The 19,105-nt window shown below is 41.2% G+C and overlaps 1 protein-coding gene across 7 annotated transcripts in view; it reads left to right on the plus strand.

Annotated features, from left to right (window-relative positions):
* Positions 1-17,116, plus strand: part of MGA (MAX dimerization protein MGA) — a 64,377-nt gene extending 47,261 nt beyond the window's left edge. For 3 of the 7 annotated variants that reach the window (XM_032189067.1, XM_032189073.1, XM_032189068.1), the window contains 8 exons: positions 2,165-2,289; positions 3,711-3,762; positions 5,413-5,598; positions 7,459-7,570; positions 8,758-8,991; positions 10,014-10,190; positions 10,620-10,772; positions 11,839-16,444. In XM_032189067.1, coding sequence (XP_032044958.1) covers positions 2,165-2,289; positions 3,711-3,762; positions 5,413-5,598; positions 7,459-7,570; positions 8,758-8,991; positions 10,014-10,190; positions 10,620-10,772; positions 11,839-13,124 — 2,325 coding nt within the window. In that variant the 3' untranslated portion in view covers positions 13,125-16,444. Of the gene's footprint in view, positions 1-2,164; positions 2,290-3,710; positions 3,763-5,412; positions 5,599-7,458; positions 7,571-8,757; positions 8,992-10,013; positions 10,191-10,619; positions 10,773-11,838; positions 16,445-16,895 lie in introns of those variants that run through there. The other 4 variants (XM_032189072.1, XM_032189070.1, XM_032189069.1 and 1 more) reach the window with 4 other exon arrangements.
* Positions 17,117-19,105: the final 1,989 nt, after the last annotated feature.

Here is a 19,105-nt window from a genome sequence, read left to right on the forward strand (position 1 = left end):
ATTTTGCAAGCATAGAGATTGATGACTGGGGAGTGTGCACAGCAACATGTAAAAGCAACAATGCTTTTCTGTTCGGATCTGGAACAGCTATAGCTGCTAAACTGAGCATCACCTTTCTTTCTTTCAGCAGTAATATCTTGATACTTCTTCAGTACAGGAGGAGGTGTCAGCTTCTCCAGAAGTGAGTAGTTTAGAAGTTTATAACTCCTTCTACATAGGCTTTATACTACCAACACTTTGTACAACTCCTAATGACATCATCAGTAGAAGGTGATGGAAGATTTGGGAATATTTGAGAGTGATTTCATGGCAAGGGATGTTATGCAACTTCATTCAGTTTAAAAGACTAGAAGATTCTACAGGCAGTCAGGCAGTAATGTGTGCATATCTGTCGACACCATTATATTTGTACTCTTTATATATACACACATTATATATATTTTACTAAAGGCTACATCCCCAGCATAGCCTTTGGTAAAGGAGGGCAAACTTAATTTTTCAAACTGATGCTGTTTTCTATGGCCTCTATTACACAGCCATGGCAGATGATGTGTTATTCAAGCTTGGATTCTTAAAAAAAAAAAAAAAAAAAAAAAAAAAAAAGGGAAAAAAGATAATTTTCTCTGGCAGCATTAATTGACAGTAGTGGTCACTCTAATGTGTTGTCAATAACTAAGGAGGCAGTTTTCTTGTAGTTCTTTGCTATATCACACACTGGGATATTAGGCATCCTGTTCCTCTGTCAAAGAGGAAATGACCAGCAAAGAGTTGCTTCTGGTGATAGATTGAGTCCCTTTCAGTTAACATAGCTGCAGATTTCACAGGCATAATTTCATGACTGATAATTGGAAGGATGCATCATGAATACCAAGTTAGTTATGCTTGTGTGATAATTTAGGTTGTTCTTGTCTTTTACTGTTTTTGTTACAGTGCTGTATCTAGCCTTATCTGTGACCAGCTGAGTAAGTGCAACGCTTTTTCCTTTCTAATAAGAGCTTCTTAGAACAGCAGTGTTACTGTGCAGTATCACTAATGAGTTGCAGATAATGATCAGTACCACAAAAAGCATTTACTAAAGGCCTTCTGCTGGTACAATATTGCATATTGCCTTTTTTCATGTTCTGCACTCTAGTGTTGTTTTTTTTTTTTTTTTTTTTTTTAATTAACTGTTTGCATCAATTTCAGGTAAGTATTCAGTTCAGAGAAGAAGATTGCAGCTCCCCAAAAGAAAGAAAGAAAAGACAAAGAGAAGGAAGGAAAGACAGAAGAGAAGAATAGGAGGAGGACAAGATGGGGTAGTTGAGGGAACTGGGTGAAATGGAGTACAGAATGGAGGTATAATTACATTTTCTTACTTCGGAAGGAGAAGGAGTTCTGCATTTTGTAATCAGTGAAGCAGTGTAGACATTATAATATTAAAAAACTTTAATAAAAAACTATTAAAAATTGCTTGGGTAAGGCTTGATTTGTGTGGGGGGAGGATAACCTGGTACTGCACATGGCCACAAGGCTGATATTTAACTCATACCACTGCAGTGGTTCTCTGTCTCCACAGATGATTAGCAAGTTTTCTGTGTCAGGAGAGCATAGAGAAAAAATACTTTCCAAAATGTCTTAAATATTTGAAATAATTACAGGTCAGCTTTTTGGAAAGAACTGAAATTGCAGTCTTTATCATGTAAGCAGTTTTCTGTCTGACCCAAAAAAGCCTGGTTCTGTGATGTCCTGTCTGGTGCTGTCTTAGGTGTGAGAGACCATTGCCAAGGTGGTAACTACTTCAACTCATGACGAGATAATGTTAGTTAGCCAGTGTACAGTAGGATATTGTAAAGGGAGTTAAATCTTGTTTGAAAACATAGGCAGGAAAGCTCTGCCCTGTGAAAGCTTCTCATCAGACCAGTAGTAAAAGCGTCAATGGCAGATTTTGCCCTTACTGAAATTCGCTTTGCACAGTTACTAGTGGGAGGAATTCCTAGAGGTGACAGTTAAAATAACCACCTGCTTTAGCACTGTTTATTGGCCAGTATAGCTGGAGAGGTTGTTTCTGTAATGGTTCTTAATGTTATAATGTAATCTCTTTTGAGACTGAAGTGAAACTGTTTTGGCCTGAGCTCTATTGCTAAGCAGATACTCATTTTAAAAAACAAAACAAAAACTGTTCCAGGATGCGTGTGAATACAGTGAGGATGACGAGCAGGTGGACATTGAGACCGTGGAGGAGCTTTCAGAGAAGATTAACATTGCCCGTCTGAAGGCCACAGCTGCTAATATCCGACCTTCCAAAGAGAAGTAAGCATCCCTGGAGAGCACTACAGTTCTGTATTTTATTGATGACCTGACACTGAATGAACCCGTTAACAACAGGTTTAATGTAATGGTAAGATAAAGCACGGATTGCGTCAGGTCTTCCTGAGCACTGGTGCTTTCCAGTGTCTGTGAGGATGGGGCTGTCAGAACTAAGAATAGATTTGAGGTTTTAGCCTTTTTTTTTTTTCCCTTTAATTAATTTGTTCATAAGGATATGTGTCTTGTAATGTAAAATATTGGAGTGAATTGCCTCCCTTCCCGCAAACTGAATGCGAGCAGGGTCACATTGGTCTTAAATGTGATTTTTGCAAGCTTCTGTTTTGTTTATTCTGGCTGGTAGTTTTGTTATTTCTAGGCAGGAGTGGTCATTGGCTTAATCCCTGATCCTGTAAAATGAAAGCTTTGACTTTGGGACCACTGCCGCAGCAAAGAAAGCCTTTTCTTATTTGTATACAGTCTGCCACGGTTGGATAGCTTGGCTCTTTATGGTTCTGTTTTTTTGTTGTTGTTGTTGCTGCTGCTGCACTTGCATTTATAATGAGAGAATGAAAAGTAAAAGCATCGTTTACTTAACGTATGTAAAGTTGGTCATAGCTCTTTCTCTATTCTATTAAAAAAAATTGGGATCATTGTGTCCTTAGTTACTGATGTTTGAAGAGCTTTTTTTGGTAGAAACTTTAAAAAAAAATAATAATAATCTGGTTGGTGCTAATATATACCTCCCACCCAGATGTTTCAATTTTTTTCTCCAAAGGTACAGCTCAGCTTTTATCTTAGAGAGCTACTTTGCTGTTCTTTGTAAGTTGTCAAGATCCTTCCGTGAGAAGAGAAAATTAGATGTTTTGTGAAAATAATTCTTTCAAATGTGTATTGTTCTTTGTTTTCTTCAAGCTGCTGAGAAATAATGCAAGGAAGCTGTTTTTATGTTTTAGGATAGTAATAAATGTGAGGATTTTGGTAGGTTGTTTTTGGTGGGGGAGGGATTGCTCTGTCATCTGTACTGAATCTATGTTGGTTTGTTTTGTTGTCTTTTTTTTAATTAGCTAAACGTGCTAAAATGATAAAAAGCTAGAACACTATCCAAAATCAAAGAGAGATGCATTCTACAATTAACAGTCAGAGGCAGAATTTACTGTTTGACACATAGTGAAATAGTTTGTTGCTTGCGCTGTGGGATAATTTTATAGCTTTCAGAACAGCTGATTTTTTTTTTCCAGGATGATGGCATTGAAGCTAGAGTTCGCTTCCTTGAGAAAGCTCAACAGTATCCTGCTTTCATGTAGTTGCAAGGAAAAGTTAATTTCAAGGGATAAAAATGAGCAATACTAGGCTGGAATATACTTAATGAGGATAGAGTGCATGAGATGAGTAGTGTTGGGAAAAACTTTTTACCTTTCTTCCAGATACCATGCTCCTAATTCTTCGGATGAAAAATTATCAGAAAGTCCTATGAAGGTATATGCTCTCCTCTTTCCTTTTGGTATCACATCTCCATTTTAAAGATAAACTTTCATCTCAAGTGCGACTCTAATGCAATTTATTTATCTTCTGTGTATTTATTATTAAATGCAAGAAACGAGTATGTATAGATGGGGGAAGGGGCTCAGTCCAAATCTCTTTTTTAAAAAAAAAAAAAAAAACAAAAAAAAAACAAAACAAACGACTGCCACTGGCATCAGTGGGTTTTGCATTCAACTCTATGTCCAGGAGGAACATCTACCTCTTACTTACTACTACGTTTTCTTAAGTGTTGTGTTCTTGGTATAAATAACTTCTACAGCACACATGAAGTAATAAACAAGTGAGAAATGCTTTTATGTGCCTAAGAAGCCAGTATGTAGGCTTATGTAGACTGCAGTGCTGGGCAAAGGATTTCTGAAAACAGTAGTTTAAATGATGTGCTCTCAGGCAAGTTAAAGACAATGCAGAAGCCTTTCAAACTCAAACTCCTTGCAGTCCTTCTGAGGCTTGTGCTGTATTTTCGGGTTGCTTTGAAGCCTGTTTCACTAACTGTCCGTGGTAACTAACAGTGATGTAGTTGAAATCAGGTACAGAGCTACCTGCTGGGAGGGTGGGGTGTGAGCCTGTTGTACACCTTGTACATTGGAGCGGGCCGGTACGTATGTTTTTGGCTGAGATAAAGATGGGTTACAGGATGCTCTGCCTGCCTTGCTTTCTCCTTGTACTCTCCTCTTGAGATTATGGTATGAGACCCTTCCTTAAAAGGAATCTGACACCCAACAGAAGAGCTGATGCACTTAGAGCCATAATGAGCTCATTCTGCCTGTGAGGACAAAGTAGGTGTCAAGAGCCAGGCTTCAGGAGTCAGCCTTGAGATCCCTCCTGAGTCCAGCAGGCTCAGAAGTGTTATCACTGGACCTGTGAATGATGTCAAAAACACATTAAGACTTTTTAAGTAATACTTTGTCATGAAATAAATACCATAATAATACAAAACCTGTAAGAATAATTATGAAATAACAAATCTTCTAACCTGTAGAAATTAGTAATTATTGCCTGTCAACCTTTGTGGACATTTAAACAAAGAAACTTGACATCAGAGTCTGTCAACACTTCTGTTTCTTGGTAGATGTCTGTAGTGATCAATATCCATGGCGTCTTTTGTATCTGCAATGTCTGTTGGCCTCTATTTATATGTACCCATGAAACAAAATAGAAATGAAAACAGTTTAACTCCAGGGAAAAAAATATGTGTCCTGTATTTGATGAAATCATTTCACTTATTAGTAGACTTTTTTTACAAAACAAAAACATTGGGCTCAAATGTGTGATTTTGCTGTAATACTGTGGCTTAACTAAGTAGCTTTGCATTGCAAAACCTGAAAGCTCATGAATAGAAAGGGCTGCTCATGATCTTTTCTTTTAAGGTTGATGTGATTATGTTGGTCATTTCTTGTGGGTCAGCATTTCATGCTTCTTGCTTGTGCTTCTGACACCAAGCTTTCATGAAGACCATAGCTGAATAGCACAACATGAAATCTTCAGGTGTCTGTTGAAACATTGCAAATCAAGCATGTGTTTGAATATTGTGTGCTGTTAGATTACCTTTGTTCTTTAAACTGGTTAATATGGTTGCTTCTCCAGCAGAATCCTCAAATCTGGAGCAGAAAGCAGAAGACAGAGGAAGAAGCCTTTGCTCATTACCGCCAGACACACACAGCAAATGAACGCCGGCGACGTAATGAAATGAGAGATCTCTTTGACAAGTTGAAGAGAGCTCTGGGGTTGCACAATCTTCCCAAGGTCTCCAAATGCTACATTCTCAAGCAAGTAAGTATTCTGAGTTTGCCTAGGAGCTCCTAGTTCATCCATGCAGGCATCCTGGCTTTTTTGCCCAACTACCTCTTTATTAGACTGCTCTTGAGCTTGGAGGAGGTGATCCTTGAATATTAACCAGCTTTCCTGAGCTCCTCTACCCTCCTGGGCCTTATCCTATGGGACTCTTTCAAGCAGATCTTTAAAGAGGTCATAGTCTGCTCTCCTAAAGTCCAGGGTTGTGAACTTGCTTTTCATACTCCTCCTGTGATCGGGATCCTGAACACCACCATCTCATGGTCATGGCAGCCAAGGCTGATTTGACCTTCACATTCCCAACAAGCTCCTTGTTGGGGAGTATGAGGTCCAGCACAGCACCTCCCTTTGTTGGCTCTTCTGTCACTTGGAGAAGGAAGTTACCCCGTAGTGTACAGACCTTTAAGAGAGGCATTGCTGCATGTTGAGTTCCTAGAAAGGGGGTTGGGGAATTTCTCCATAATGGTGCCTTTGTAGGAACATCCTTACCTACATGCAAATGCTGGAGGTGCAGACACCATTTAAACCCCATTTTGTGATTCCTTCCCATCACATCCCCCTGTGTCCTTTGTTCAGCAGCCCTGTCCATGATGCACAGGGCTGCTAGTTACTTGCTGTTTACCCCTTCGTTTTCAGATTAAAACCCTCCTTATTAGCTCAGCCATTCTGCTGGCAAAAATGTATTTGTGCCCCTTAGTGAGGCAGATCCTGTCTATGCCAAGCAGCTGGGTTCCATAGTCACAGATGCCAAAACCCTTTTGCTAGCACCGGTTCTGAAGGCAGTTACTGATTTGTACCATCAGTGCTCTCCTCCTCACAGCCTTTCTGCTTACTGGCAGGATTGAAGAGAACTCCACCTGGGTTCCCATACCCTTGCCTGCTGCCCCCAGAGCTCTGTGGTCACTTCTGGTACTGTCCAGGTTTTTCCTAGCAGCATTGTGTGTATCCACATGGAGTTAGGAGCAGGGGCTATTAGTCAGAGGGCTGGACCAGCTTCAGCAGTTGCTCCACAGTATCCTGGATTCGTGCCCCCTGGTCAGAAGTCACCAGCTTCCATCCTGCCCTCTCTCCAGCAATTACCTCAACACTGGGGGTGGACACTGCCAGCTTCTCCCCTTCAGCTCTTCAAGTCACTGTCACAGGGAAGAGCCTCTCATCTCCCTTTCACCTTCTGTGATGCTGTGCAGCCTGCAGTAGTCAAAGCTGGTCTGAAGTCTTCGAGTGAGTCTGTGATATTCAGCAGAGAACTTCAGGCACCTTTACAGGACTGTAGAATAAAACAACACCTGAAACAACTTGTATTCTCAAAAGCTTAATCTTGGTGTCACAGATGCATGTGTTCAGATTAGCCCTCTCCTTGTATCCTTTGTGAATTTATCCATGGAAGTTTACATCTTAATTCCCCAGTGGTTTACTGCGTAAATCCAGGTAGTTTTGAAATATGCAGAAGACATCTTTGTTAATGCAGGAGAAGATAACATTTAATTAAGTATTATACTGACATGCATAAAATACTTAATTGTAGAGATGCAAATGACAGGAAATAAAACATCAGTTGTAGATGTATAATTATGCTTATCAGCTGTACCTTAAAATTGTGGCATAAAAGTTCTTTTTTTCTTTAAAACAGCAGAACTTTGGAGGAAGGATGACCAAGATGTTTATCACTTTTCAGCCTGTGTTTAGGGAAAGCTGTATTTACATGGTCTGCTTTTCACATCCTTTCTCGAAGTCTTACTTTCTCATGATAACGAAAATAAATTTCATAAAGGTTTCTTGGAAGGAAAAATATTTTATTATTTTGTTGGTTTATAAATTATTTCCCTGACATTTTTTTAGGCATTTGATGAAATTCAGGGGTTGACCGATCAGGCAGATAAACTTACTGGACAGAAGAATTTACTGGCACGTAAACAGGATACTTTGATTCGGAAAGTATCCACGCTTTCAGGTGAGACTGTTTTTTGGGTACAAACTAGCTAGAATAATGAAATAAAAAGGCTTTGAAGGGTGAGAGAGAGTAATTTTCTGTGGGTCTGGGTGAGTCATTAATGCTCACTTAAAATTTAGACTCTTGACGCCAGATGAAGACCTGCCAGGCTCTGACTCAGCGATACACTCATGCTGATAAGAAATGCTTTTATTTTCCTGTATGCCTAAAGGAAGCGTAGAATGATCTCGGTGCTGCAAACCACAGGCTTGGGTTCCTGTGTGTAGGGTACGTTTTAGTGAGGAAAAAAACTTCATTACATCATTGGTCACTTCCTTAAACAGCTTTTCTGCTCAGTGCTTCAGAAGTATGTACAGTTATGTTCTTATGCTTCAGGTTCAAAACCTCTGACTCTTTGATGAACGTTGCAAATAACTGTGTGTGGTGTTTTTCTGAAAAATAGGGCCAGTAGTGTCCAGATGTAGGAGGCAGCTCTGTCCACAAAACAGAATTGTGATAAATTCTGAGCTTCTGCTCATGGGGGGATTTGAAGACCCATGTGACATTTATTTTGTCTTTCTGGGAGGTTAGGTAAAGGTAAACTTAGTTAAAGATAGGCCGTCATCTTAGAGTCTGAACTCTAAGTTGGAAACAAGTCAGTGCAGCTGTTTCAACTTCAGTCATAACAAATTGTGAGCATCTACAGGAAACGTACAATTTCTAAAATCTTGTTTTGATACAAAAATGGTGACATTAAATAGTGGTAAACTGTAGGCAAGTTTTCTTTTAAAGTAATTGGAGTAACAGGGCTCATCAGTCCAAGAAATTTCATACAACGTGAAAGTAACGTTTTGCCTGTTAGTAACACTTAGCATTAGGGAAGATGTGAGATTTTTCTCCACAGCTGTGGGTATTTTCAATAAGAACAAGTGCTCTTCTAAGCTGATTTTTGCTTATCAAAGTTGTGTTTAAGTTATTCAATGCATGGATGCTTCTAAAGGGAAAAAAATGTCTTGGAATAAATACTTTTTTTTTTTTTTAAGTGTGCTATTTACAGGAGGGGGCTTTCTACTGTAAAGTAGTTGGATGGTGTCAATGTGAGATTTTCAGCTCTTTAGCTTTGAAGATAGATTAATACTGATGTGATGATCCTTGTGGGTCTCTTCCAACTTGGGATATTCTATGATTCTATGATAATTTTTATGTAGGGAAGACAGAAGAGGTTGTCCTAAAGAAGCTAGAATATATGTACGCCAAACAAAAAGCCATAGAAGCACAAAAAAAGAAGAAACAAGTTCAGCCAGCAGAATCTGTTGTAACCTCAACTGCTACCACACAGCAAGAAGCATCTTCTCTTCCATCCAGAGACCTGGGCAAAGTGGCTATGACAAATAGAAGAGGCAAGCCATTGATACTTGCCAGAAAAGGAAGCCATGCCACAGGTGGGCTAAAAATGATGTACCTTTCATATAAAGGGAAAGCAGACATTGCAGGAGCATCCCATGGGAGGGCAAAACAGTTAGACTGCTTCTGCAGGCAGCTTACTTCTTGAAGCAGAATTAAGTAAAGGACCAGAAAGTGTCTATCCAAGAGGTATGGAAAACATTTGCTTTCAGTATATAGGAGGCTAGTACCGCTGAGGTCTTCAGATGAACACGACTTTCAGAATGATGAAAAATGCGTTGCTGTTTAGTTGTTCTTCAACCTCATGGAGTTTCACTGCAATCCTGTAGGAATTGGTGGTTCTTTACTGCTGACTCAAAGACGGAAGCTCAACCCTGAGAATACTGCAGCTGCTGGAATAGATTTAGCTAGTTATAGAGGTGGAAGAAGATTTGCTTTTAAATTAAAGGATAGAATTGTCAGACACTTGAGAAATTTTTGGTGCTGGGAATTTGCAGAGAAGTAATTGATGTTTACAGAGACTTTCTTGCCTAGGAAGGCACAAAAGAATTGCAGAAATCCAACCTTTCATATTATTACCACTGTAAGACTCTGTAGCAATCTGGTGATGTTTATTTGTTTTGGTAATCATAGATCTTGAAGTGGTCTTCAGCTCTCATAAACAACTGATTGTTTTGGTTTCCCAAGCCTTGTTTTTGTCCAGTCCAGGGGAAGTTTGGCATCAGAATTTGGATGTGGTGTGAGAATTTCTTTCCATTCTTTGAACAAAGTCCCCTTGTAATTTCACCAAGACTGCTGTGATATTTGATCAGGATGTCACTCTGAAAGGTTAAGATTATATTATAGTGCATGAAAAGGCAGTACAGACTGGTTCTAGCTGCGTAGATCAGGTTCCTGAAGCCTGTGTAGCTTCTGTAGCAGCTTTCTTATCTCGGGCTCACAAACCTTCTAGTCGGAGCATCTTGCACACCTGTGCTTGATGCTGGATTGCGGGATGTTGTTTGCCATCAAGGGTGCTATGCCAAAATAAATTGCTGATTTACATGTTTTTTTTTTACAGAGGACACCTCCTCCTCGCTCACACTGACTGCTGCAAGCCTAGTGATGACTCCACAGGGGCAGGTGCTTACGCTGAAGAGCCCTCTGGTACCAGGGCAGGTAGCAGCTGTTCCTTCCACACTCTTGCAGGCTGAGCTAAAGCCTCGAGCTGCCAACACCACCGTGACAGCACAGCCAGGTATGATCATTGAGAACATGCTAATGAAAATACCGGGCTATTCACTAATGTTTACAGTTTACAAAGTAACTTGTTCTTTAGTTTTTCTTTTAATTTTTCATTCTTTGAAACCTAGTGAGGTAGAACCTCATTGATAAAAGAAACTTGAAACGATTAAGTCAAATGGCCAGTTTATCAACAGGTAAGTACAATCTGTTCAGTTTTTACTGAAGGAGGTGAGAACTCTGAAGAAAGTCGAGGCAAGAGGAAGAACATAGGGAAGATCTCTTAATTATCTAACCACTTTGTATTTCTATTTTTTACCACTTTCAGGTGGTATTACAGTGTCAAGTCTTGCATAGAATTGTAAGGCTTTTATTTCCAAGCTTGACTGAGTGTCTGAAAGGATCTTGTTTCCACCCCACCCCTCTCCCCCTTTTTTTGGATAAGGTATTGCTTCTGTGATGATTCAGCTGCCAGGATCAACAGTTCCTGTCCAAGTAAAGGGAATCCTTACCAACTCTACCATTCCTATTACACTGTCAGCTGTTGCTGGAAACCCAGTGCCCTCAACAGTAGTGTCAGCTACAGAGCCCCATTCAGGTAGGCTCTTTGTGTTTTGTTTTGTTTTTTTTTTTGTGGATCTTTTTGCTTTCACGTAGGGAAGGTTGCCCTTGCAAAAATGAGGCTAAACTGTTTTTTCATTAGGAAGTAATGATAGGTGTCACTGTCTGGGTTTTCAAAGAAAATCGCTATTCAATGTTTTGAACAGATCAGAGGGGCTTTAAGGGACTGAATATAAAACCAATCCTCCCCGCCCTCAACTAAGTAAGAGGAAGCGTAGCCTGCAATGTGTGCATGGTCTAATGCATCCCGCTGGGGAAGCTGCAGTAAAAGAATAGTAGAGGGGCTGTTAAAAATGTTTGCCTGTTACATCCAGGCTCTTTCTCTGGCGCAGTCTCTTCCCATACCATGCTGCCCCTGCTGCCAGTTGGAGGTGGCCTCTGAGATCAAAAATGTTTTTCAAGACCAAGTACTGTATGTTGGGTCTAGGTGTGGAGTGGTTCCTGCCAGTGTTGCTCTTGCTGCTCGTCATCCCCTGTGTTAGAACAAAGCTGTTCATGTTCTGCTTTATTGTAGTAATTTCAGCATAATGAATTGTCAAAAAAATGTGAGTTAACTTCAGATGTGGGGCTAGGGAAAAATCTGAGTGTTAAAAATGAGAAACTGCTGTGAGGCAAAAGTAAATCATGTGGTAGGCCATGAAATGCCACTGTGGTATTGTGCACAAAAACACTATTTCAAAATAGAAGTGTAGAAGTAAACTGAGAAAACGGTGAGGGAGAAAATTACCATTGTTTTCCTTTGTGAATCACTGTAAGAGTTGTAGGCACTGCAGTTGCTTTCATTTGTGCCAGCCTGCTGAAGAAAGGGACTGGTCAAGTGTGGTGGTGGCTGAGTTGTTTTTTTGTCTGTTTGTTTGTTTGAAGTTGAAAATTAAGCTGTTATTGTTTCAAGGCTTCACTTGACCAAAACTGTGCAAGTGGTTTAAATTGTGAATAGTGGCTTATTTGAGGAAGATGTAAAAAGTGAGTAAGTTAAATATAATTAGAAATTATCTTGTAGTTGGCATGGATTCTGATGGATTGTGCTTTGTTCGTTTTTTCAGAAAGTGAAGATTCATTCATGATGCCAAAGATTGTTAATGTAACATCACTGGCAGCTGAAGGAAGTATGAATCTGAACCCAAACAGAAACAAAAATTCTAATGCAATGACAGCTGCAGCTACTCAGGCTTCTGAGAAATCCTTGGTAGTAGCACCTCTTGAAAGTAGGAAGAGTGACAGCATCCTTTCGGAAGAAAAGGCCAAACAGTGTCCTGGAGACAGTGGAGGAGATGGAAGAAGTACCACAGGTACCGCCAAAGGTTTCTTTGAAAATAAAGATGGTTTTCCACAGATCCGGAACGTGTCCTGTACGAAGGAACGCCCAGAGTCCTTTGGCAAAAAGCTCTGCATTGGAGAGTTTGTAGGAAGCCAAGCCAGGAAGAAAGACAGCGATCCTGGAGGAGAGAGATTAAAAATGAAAGAATTGCCATTCCGCAAGCTGCAGCTCAAAGATTCGAGGATAGAAATGGAACTGAGGAAGGTAGCTTCTGCAATGGAGGAGGCAGAACTGGATACAGGTGAGTTACTGAGCAGCATTGAGGAGAGTGATGACACTGATGAGACCCTCACTTCTCTGCTCAATGAGATCGCTTTCCTCAATCAGCAATTGAATGATGATGCTTCAGGTATGTCGGAGCTGCCCAGCACTCTAAACTCAGATTTCTCCCATGGAGATGCAGAAGCTCGCCGGGGAACAGCCAGTGATCTCTCCGCTGCAGATGGTTCTTCCTTCCAGTTCAGCCATTTGGGAGGCACTTTTAAGGACCTTTCCGAAGTTCCAGAGGGTGGTGGCTCTTTAAGTCCTCTCCTGCTGCACCTGGAAGATGATGATATTGCCGATGGAGACAAGAACTCTGGGGAGCCTTCATCCGAAGCAGATGTTCTAAAGATAGTGATAGGTGCTGAAATGAAGGATCAGCTTCCCAATCTGTCCATAGCCAGCAGTGGGAACAGCAAAACTGCAGAGACCACCAGTGTGACTCCTCCGGTTTTGCAAATGAAAACAAATCCAGAAGCTAGCAACGCTGACACTTTGTGGAGGCCCATGCCCAAGCTGGCACCACTTGGTTTAAAAGTGGCGAGTCTGCCAGTGGACTCAGAAGGGCAGAGTACTAAAGTGATGCCCTTATTGGCGCCTATAGTTGCAAAACTGGCACCCACTGGGGTAAAAACTTCTTCAGTAACTGTTCAAGAAGGACAGGATAGCAAAGTAATGCCCGCGTTAGCACCCGTGGGCACAAAGCTGAGTAATACTGGGACCTTACCTTCAAACTCAGCAGGCAAATAAATGTGTGTGTGTTCTATCAGACTGGAATGGAGATCTGGAGCTGGTTTGAACCAGTGTCTGAGTCTGGCAACCTCCCTTGTCTGCAGCGCTTTGTTTTCTGTATGGCATCAGCACTCTGTTCATCCGAGGGCAGGCCCCAAATTGAGAAATAAGTGCTATGAAACTTTCCGCATGTTGACATATTTTTACCTCACTGTTGTATTCTGGGTATTCTCCTTCTCCTTCACAAAGCGTGGAAGATGATCTATCTATAACCATTGCTGGGCACATGGTATCCTTCCAAAATTGGGTCCTTTGTGGAAATAGTTTGTAAAAGGACTGAGAAACCTAGGCTTATTGACAGATATTTATTTTTTCCCAGTAGAGAGGCACCTGTCTGTTGTTGAGGGAAAAAAATAAGGTTCATTTGGTTTTGTACCGGGCAAACTATCTATGCAGAAATGGGATTGTTTCACATGTGCTGTTTCTAAAGTTTTGCAGAATATGATGAATGTGCAGAAACGAGATTGCAGTTACTCTCAAATTTGTTACCTAGAGCAGCAGAAGGGAAACTGGAGACTGTGCAGAGGGCTGAAGTGAAAAGCTTCTGTTCTTTGGTGCTAGATAGTTCTCTGGCAGAGACTCCTTTTAGGAGCTTATGCACAGAATATTGTCATAAACATCTAGAAGTCTCACTGCATGGGGGAGATGATATTTCCCAGTGCAATTAGGATAGCATGTGAACTTCAAAACAAGTAAACAGAAAACAAACAAAAAAAATACACAGAAAAGCCCCCCACCACGTTCACCTCATGGCCCTATACAAGTAACCCCTCCTTTGATGGTTAGGGCATCTGTAAGGGAGAATCTCAGTAGAAAAAAATGTGGGCACCCCCTTTGCTACACCTTTAAATACACTGCTGAAGTAGCTTGAGCGTTTTCCCAGTTCTCTTCCTCATTCCTCCTGTTGTTTCTCAAGATGTATTTGGTGGATAGGATGTTAATAGAAAGTGTTGTTTCATAAAAATACAGAACACTTTCAGACTGTTGTAGCCTAAAATAAATGAGCAAGGTGTATATGTGAATGTATATATGAAAATATGTGTATATCTTTCCAAACCTTCCATTTCTTTATAAATTCAGGAAAGGTACTCAGAGGTTTCTCACTGCGTTTGCACAAGATGTGTATAGCAAAAAAAAAAAAAAAAAAAAGTCAACAAAAATGCTCATTACCAGGGAAATAGGGCAGTATTGAATCACAAGATGTATTTTTTATTCTTCTCTGCCACTGCTTACTCAATAACCTGTAGGTGCTCTTCACTGTTCAGCTGTTGGATGTGAAGTGCCTGCAGACTGTAAAGATATTTATATTTTTGTACACAATTTTTGTTTTCATAGTTTTCTTGACAAATGAAATTTTCAGCCTAAGAGAGATGATTTGTTAATGAGTGTATACACAATCTTTTCCTATCGAGTTTGTAAATAGGAATTACGGTGCGCTTGAGGGGCTTCTACACTGCTCCTAAAGGGTAAAAACCATGGCCATGAAACAGATACAGAAAGCGGGAGGTAGACGGTGCGTTTTGCTTTATGTTTAGGAATGTAATCCTGTCTTACTGTCCCAGCAGCTGCAGCTGGGGTTCCCGATCTTTGGTGCTGCACTAATGCAGGAATTTCATCTGTCCAGCACTGAGGTTGTGCAGGTGCTGAGTGATGTTCTTCCACAGTTAGGTAGCAGTGTTTGCTGTACACGCCGTGCAACCATATGCCCTATTCAGTGAGCTGCAACTTCTGGAGCCGTGTTGAGGTTAGGTCCACCAGGGATATGTATTCTGTGGGTGTTGCCTTGTCTTTTTAACGATTTTTTTTTTTTAATTATGCTGCAGAGGAGAGAAGCCCCTATAGTTAAGTATGCAGGAAGTTACTCCAGAGTCTACGTGTAAAAGGTGTCTTCACCTTGCCACTCTAACTGGTGTGTTTTAAAGCAGTTACGTATAACTTACTGCCGTTTGCATATTTGTTATTTAAATATTTGATACAAGCCCTATATTCATTCTTTGGAAGAGAGAATATAGGTCAGCCTGAGAGTCGTGCAGGGTCTTACCATTGTCACTGAATGCCTTAGAAAAGGGAATTAGCATGTGAAGATGTATGTATGCATATTTTGCTTATCATTAAAGGATTTTAACTCATTTTAAATCAGTGGAAGTCTGGAGTAACTATATTAGTTCAGTAGCACTATATTAGACTTAAATTTATTTGCCTGGGAATTGGGTTCTGAGCATTTCTAATAGGCTGCAGTTGCTTTTTTTTAATTTACCTATGGCAGTTTGCTTTGCCAAGAGTTTTTATGCCCCTTGTGTGTGAAACAGCAACTAAAATTGTGCTGTGATTCCTTTCAAATCCCTAATCACTGACTTCCCTTTCTGCACCTCATCCTTTAATGGTCCCAAGTGGCTAATTTTAATTACAGGATCGTGCTAATCAGTGTCTGAATACTTTTTAAAAGGCGTGTGCTTTGCACACTTCTGTAAGACAGAAAGCTGCAGCATGAAAGCTGTTCAAATGTTATCTAAGATACCTGCTCTACTATTGCGGATGTTTTGTCCATTATCAGTGTAACAGAAAATGCTTGGATGTTTTTACTGCTTGGCAGGGGGGAGTAAGGACTTTTTACTGCAATAAAAATGAATTGTGAAAAGATGACAGTAAAAAGTTTTTGGTTCCTGAATGTGATTACTGAATGAATTAAGACCCCAAATTTGGCTGCAAAAGGTGCACCTGGTGCAGTTCCCAGAAGGTTAGATGGTGGCTTCTACCAGGCAACAAAGCATGTTCGAAATGCTCTCAGCTTCTGCTTCTTGTTCCACCATCTCTTGGCTGCAGCTTAATATTTTGCTAAGAATTTAAATGATGACTTCCCCGTCTTTTTTCTTTTTTTAACTCTTCCCTCATGTTCCTGTTGGTTTGAAATAAACCTTTTAACAATGACGTATGCTGTCTTTGAGGCAATAATGCAAGAATGTGACATGTAATGAAAAGATATGAGAATAAGGAGAAGGAAACCCCTGCAAGGCGCACATTCTCACTCTAGACCAAGAGACCTGGAGATTTTCTTTGGTTTTTTACACATCTGTAAATAGACTGGAATGTTTTTAAGAATATAATGAAATGTCAGATTTAGCTTTTTTCCTTTTATATATTAAAATATATCTTTCCCTCTTTTCTGCTTTTGAAAAATGGATATTTTTGTAGAAATCTAACAGTACAAGACTCTTAAATAACTGTATGTGAGGGACAAAGTGTAAAACTAAAATAAACCAATCAAGCTGAACTAGAAACTGGCTTTGAAAGTTTTTTACAGGGAGGGAGAGGGAGGAGAAGTTCTGTGGTGGTGCTGTTTGTGGCATGTAGCGCTGTACCTGAGCACATGACAAATGTACGCTCTGAGGCAGAATTTTTGGTAACACAAGCACTGGTTTCTCTTGGTTCAAGTAATCAACTCAGAAGAGATGAGTCTTTTGATTCAGCCTTCAGCAGTGCGCAGGACATGCTGGTGGTTGTAAAGAAGGATTTTGACTTAACGAAATGCAGGAAAGTTAACGAAGGGACTTTTCACCAAAATGCAGGTGAAAAGCAGGAAGCAGGAAGCCTGCTTATGGAGTCAATGGGGTTAACATATGGTCACGGCATAAAAGAAAAATATCTCAAAGATTGTCTCCATAAAATCACCCTCTATGTTCCCTCCCTAACCCCAAATACAGATTAATCTTTTTTATCTGTTTCCTTTAGAGATGTTGTACAACACAGCTGTCCTCATGGGAGCGAGCCCGAAGATCTGTCCCCAAGTGAAGTGTCAGAGGAGATCTTTTAGAAGAAATAGATGAAATGCCTGCTACAAATCAGCACCTATCGCTGCTATCGCTTAACTTCCATATTCTGTTAAATGGGAGATGACACGCTGATACATGCTTTTTAAATAAATAAATATATATATATATTTAACATCTACAAATGAGCAAGTTTGACTTAGAGCCCTGAGAAAATACAAAATACAATGAAGCAAGCAAGTAAGGGTACGTGATGGACTGGGGAAAAGGTGACGCAGATCTTTTATATTTATTTTTAAAGATGAACAGATCTCATGGGAAAATTAATAAAAAATATGTTATAGTATATTTATGCACTATATATATACACTATATAAATAGTGCATATATATACTATGTACATTTATATAGTGTGTGTATATATATATATATATGGATACTGGTTATATATTTGTGTATATACACATATCCTCACCAAGATCTTTCTGTGGCTCTTTATTTTAGGAGGGGGTAGGGCTATTTTTTGGAACAGAAAGGATTATCCCATCATGTTTGCAATGGAAAGAACTTACCGAGAGAGTCCCGTGATGACGGATGCTTGGTTCCTTTGCATTGCAGTGTATCGAGGGCTCCTCAACTGTGTCACCCTGCTGGGGCCAGCTCCAGGGAGGAGGAGAAGGGAGATGTTCCTGTCAGGCTTTTATAGGTGGTTTTTGACTTCCAGGGCGGTGGGGCTGAGGGTGCAGCACTGCAGGGCTGCTGCCTTTCCACTGGCCTCGGGCCCGTGTAGTTCCCCTATCCAACACGGAGGGGTGCCCCTTGCAAGCAGTGCAGCTCGCTGTGCCTTGTGGGCTGAAACCAGGCAATTAAAGAGCAGCTAAAAAAAGATGCAACACAAACACGAGCTGTGCACCATATTTAGTGGTTTTCCGTTTCGATTAACTCCTTAGGCAGCAGCTGTATGAAGAAACTTGCCTGGCTCATCTGATTTTCCTGAGCAACTCCTCTCTGGCAAAATCCTTGCTGGCTGCAAACCGCAGCACATGCAGCCCCAGTGCATAGCTCTTCGTGGGCACAAAGGTTTGGGGCAAGGTCTGGGTGGCGTGGGTCTGCCAGGCTTGCATTAGCACCGGGCTCCAGTCAGTTGAGGCTCCTGAGCGTTGCAAAGGTATAAATAACTTCGCAGCCCTGAGGTGCTGAAGGACCTTGAAATATCTTGTGTGGTGGTGAAGGTGCTCAGGAGAAGCAGGCAGGGGTGGGGAGTGGAATCTGGGGTCCTGTTGTGTATGGCTGTTGCTGGAAGAAATGTTAAAAATAAAAATAAAAAATCCACACACAAAAAAACACCTCTTAGTTTAATAAAGAAGGGCCAGAGTTTGCCTTTAAATTGTTCCAGATCCAGTCTACAATGAAAGCTAGATGGGAGGATGAGATGGGTGATGAAAGCTCACTGGCTTCTGGAATAGCTCCGTGAGTTTTCAGCCCTTGGGGGACCCACGCTTTTTGTGATGGCAGAAGGCCATCTCGAAAAGATGATTGAGACTTGTTTAATTTGAAGCATTTGACTGCTGGGGTTAGCAGGAGGCCCATCAGCAGGACTCTAACAGCTTGATGGGTGTTCTCAAGAAAGCAGTGACCAGAGAAAGGGGAGGCTGTGTGGGAGGAGATCAGGGCAGGGTGGCTGCCACAGCCCCCCATAGGAGCTGCAGGAGCTCTTCCCAGCCCCAGAGACGGGTGCTCCTCCTGACTTGGGCCAACTCACTCAAAACCAGAAGCAAATTCCTCCACGTAGCCCAGCTTGTGAGGTGAGGGAGCCCTGCTCCCACATCCTGCCAGATACCGCCCACGAGCCAGAGCTTCACCTGAGAGCTCTGCAGCCTGCTCCAGCCCCTGCCCTGTTGTGCCTGCCCTGGACCTCGCTTTTGGGCTCACCTTTGCAACTGTGGCAGGGATGATTCTAGGGATCGTGGCGTTCCTCAACAAATTGCTTTCATCCTGAAGGAGAAATTAAAGGACGGTGACCAGCCGTCTGGTTTCTTTTGGTATCAAACGAAGCGTGGGGTTATTCAGGTAAACAGCAGCTAAAGACAAGTCCTCCCACAGGAAGAAGCTGCTCGTTGCTTGGCACAGATGGAGCTGTGCAGTGCCCAGCCAGGAGAGCCCGTGGCCCTC

The sequence above is a fragment of the Aythya fuligula genome, chromosome 5 (assembly GCF_009819795.1).
Source record: "Aythya fuligula isolate bAytFul2 chromosome 5, bAytFul2.pri, whole genome shotgun sequence".
NCBI classification, from domain to species: domain Eukaryota; kingdom Metazoa; phylum Chordata; class Aves; order Anseriformes; family Anatidae; genus Aythya; species Aythya fuligula.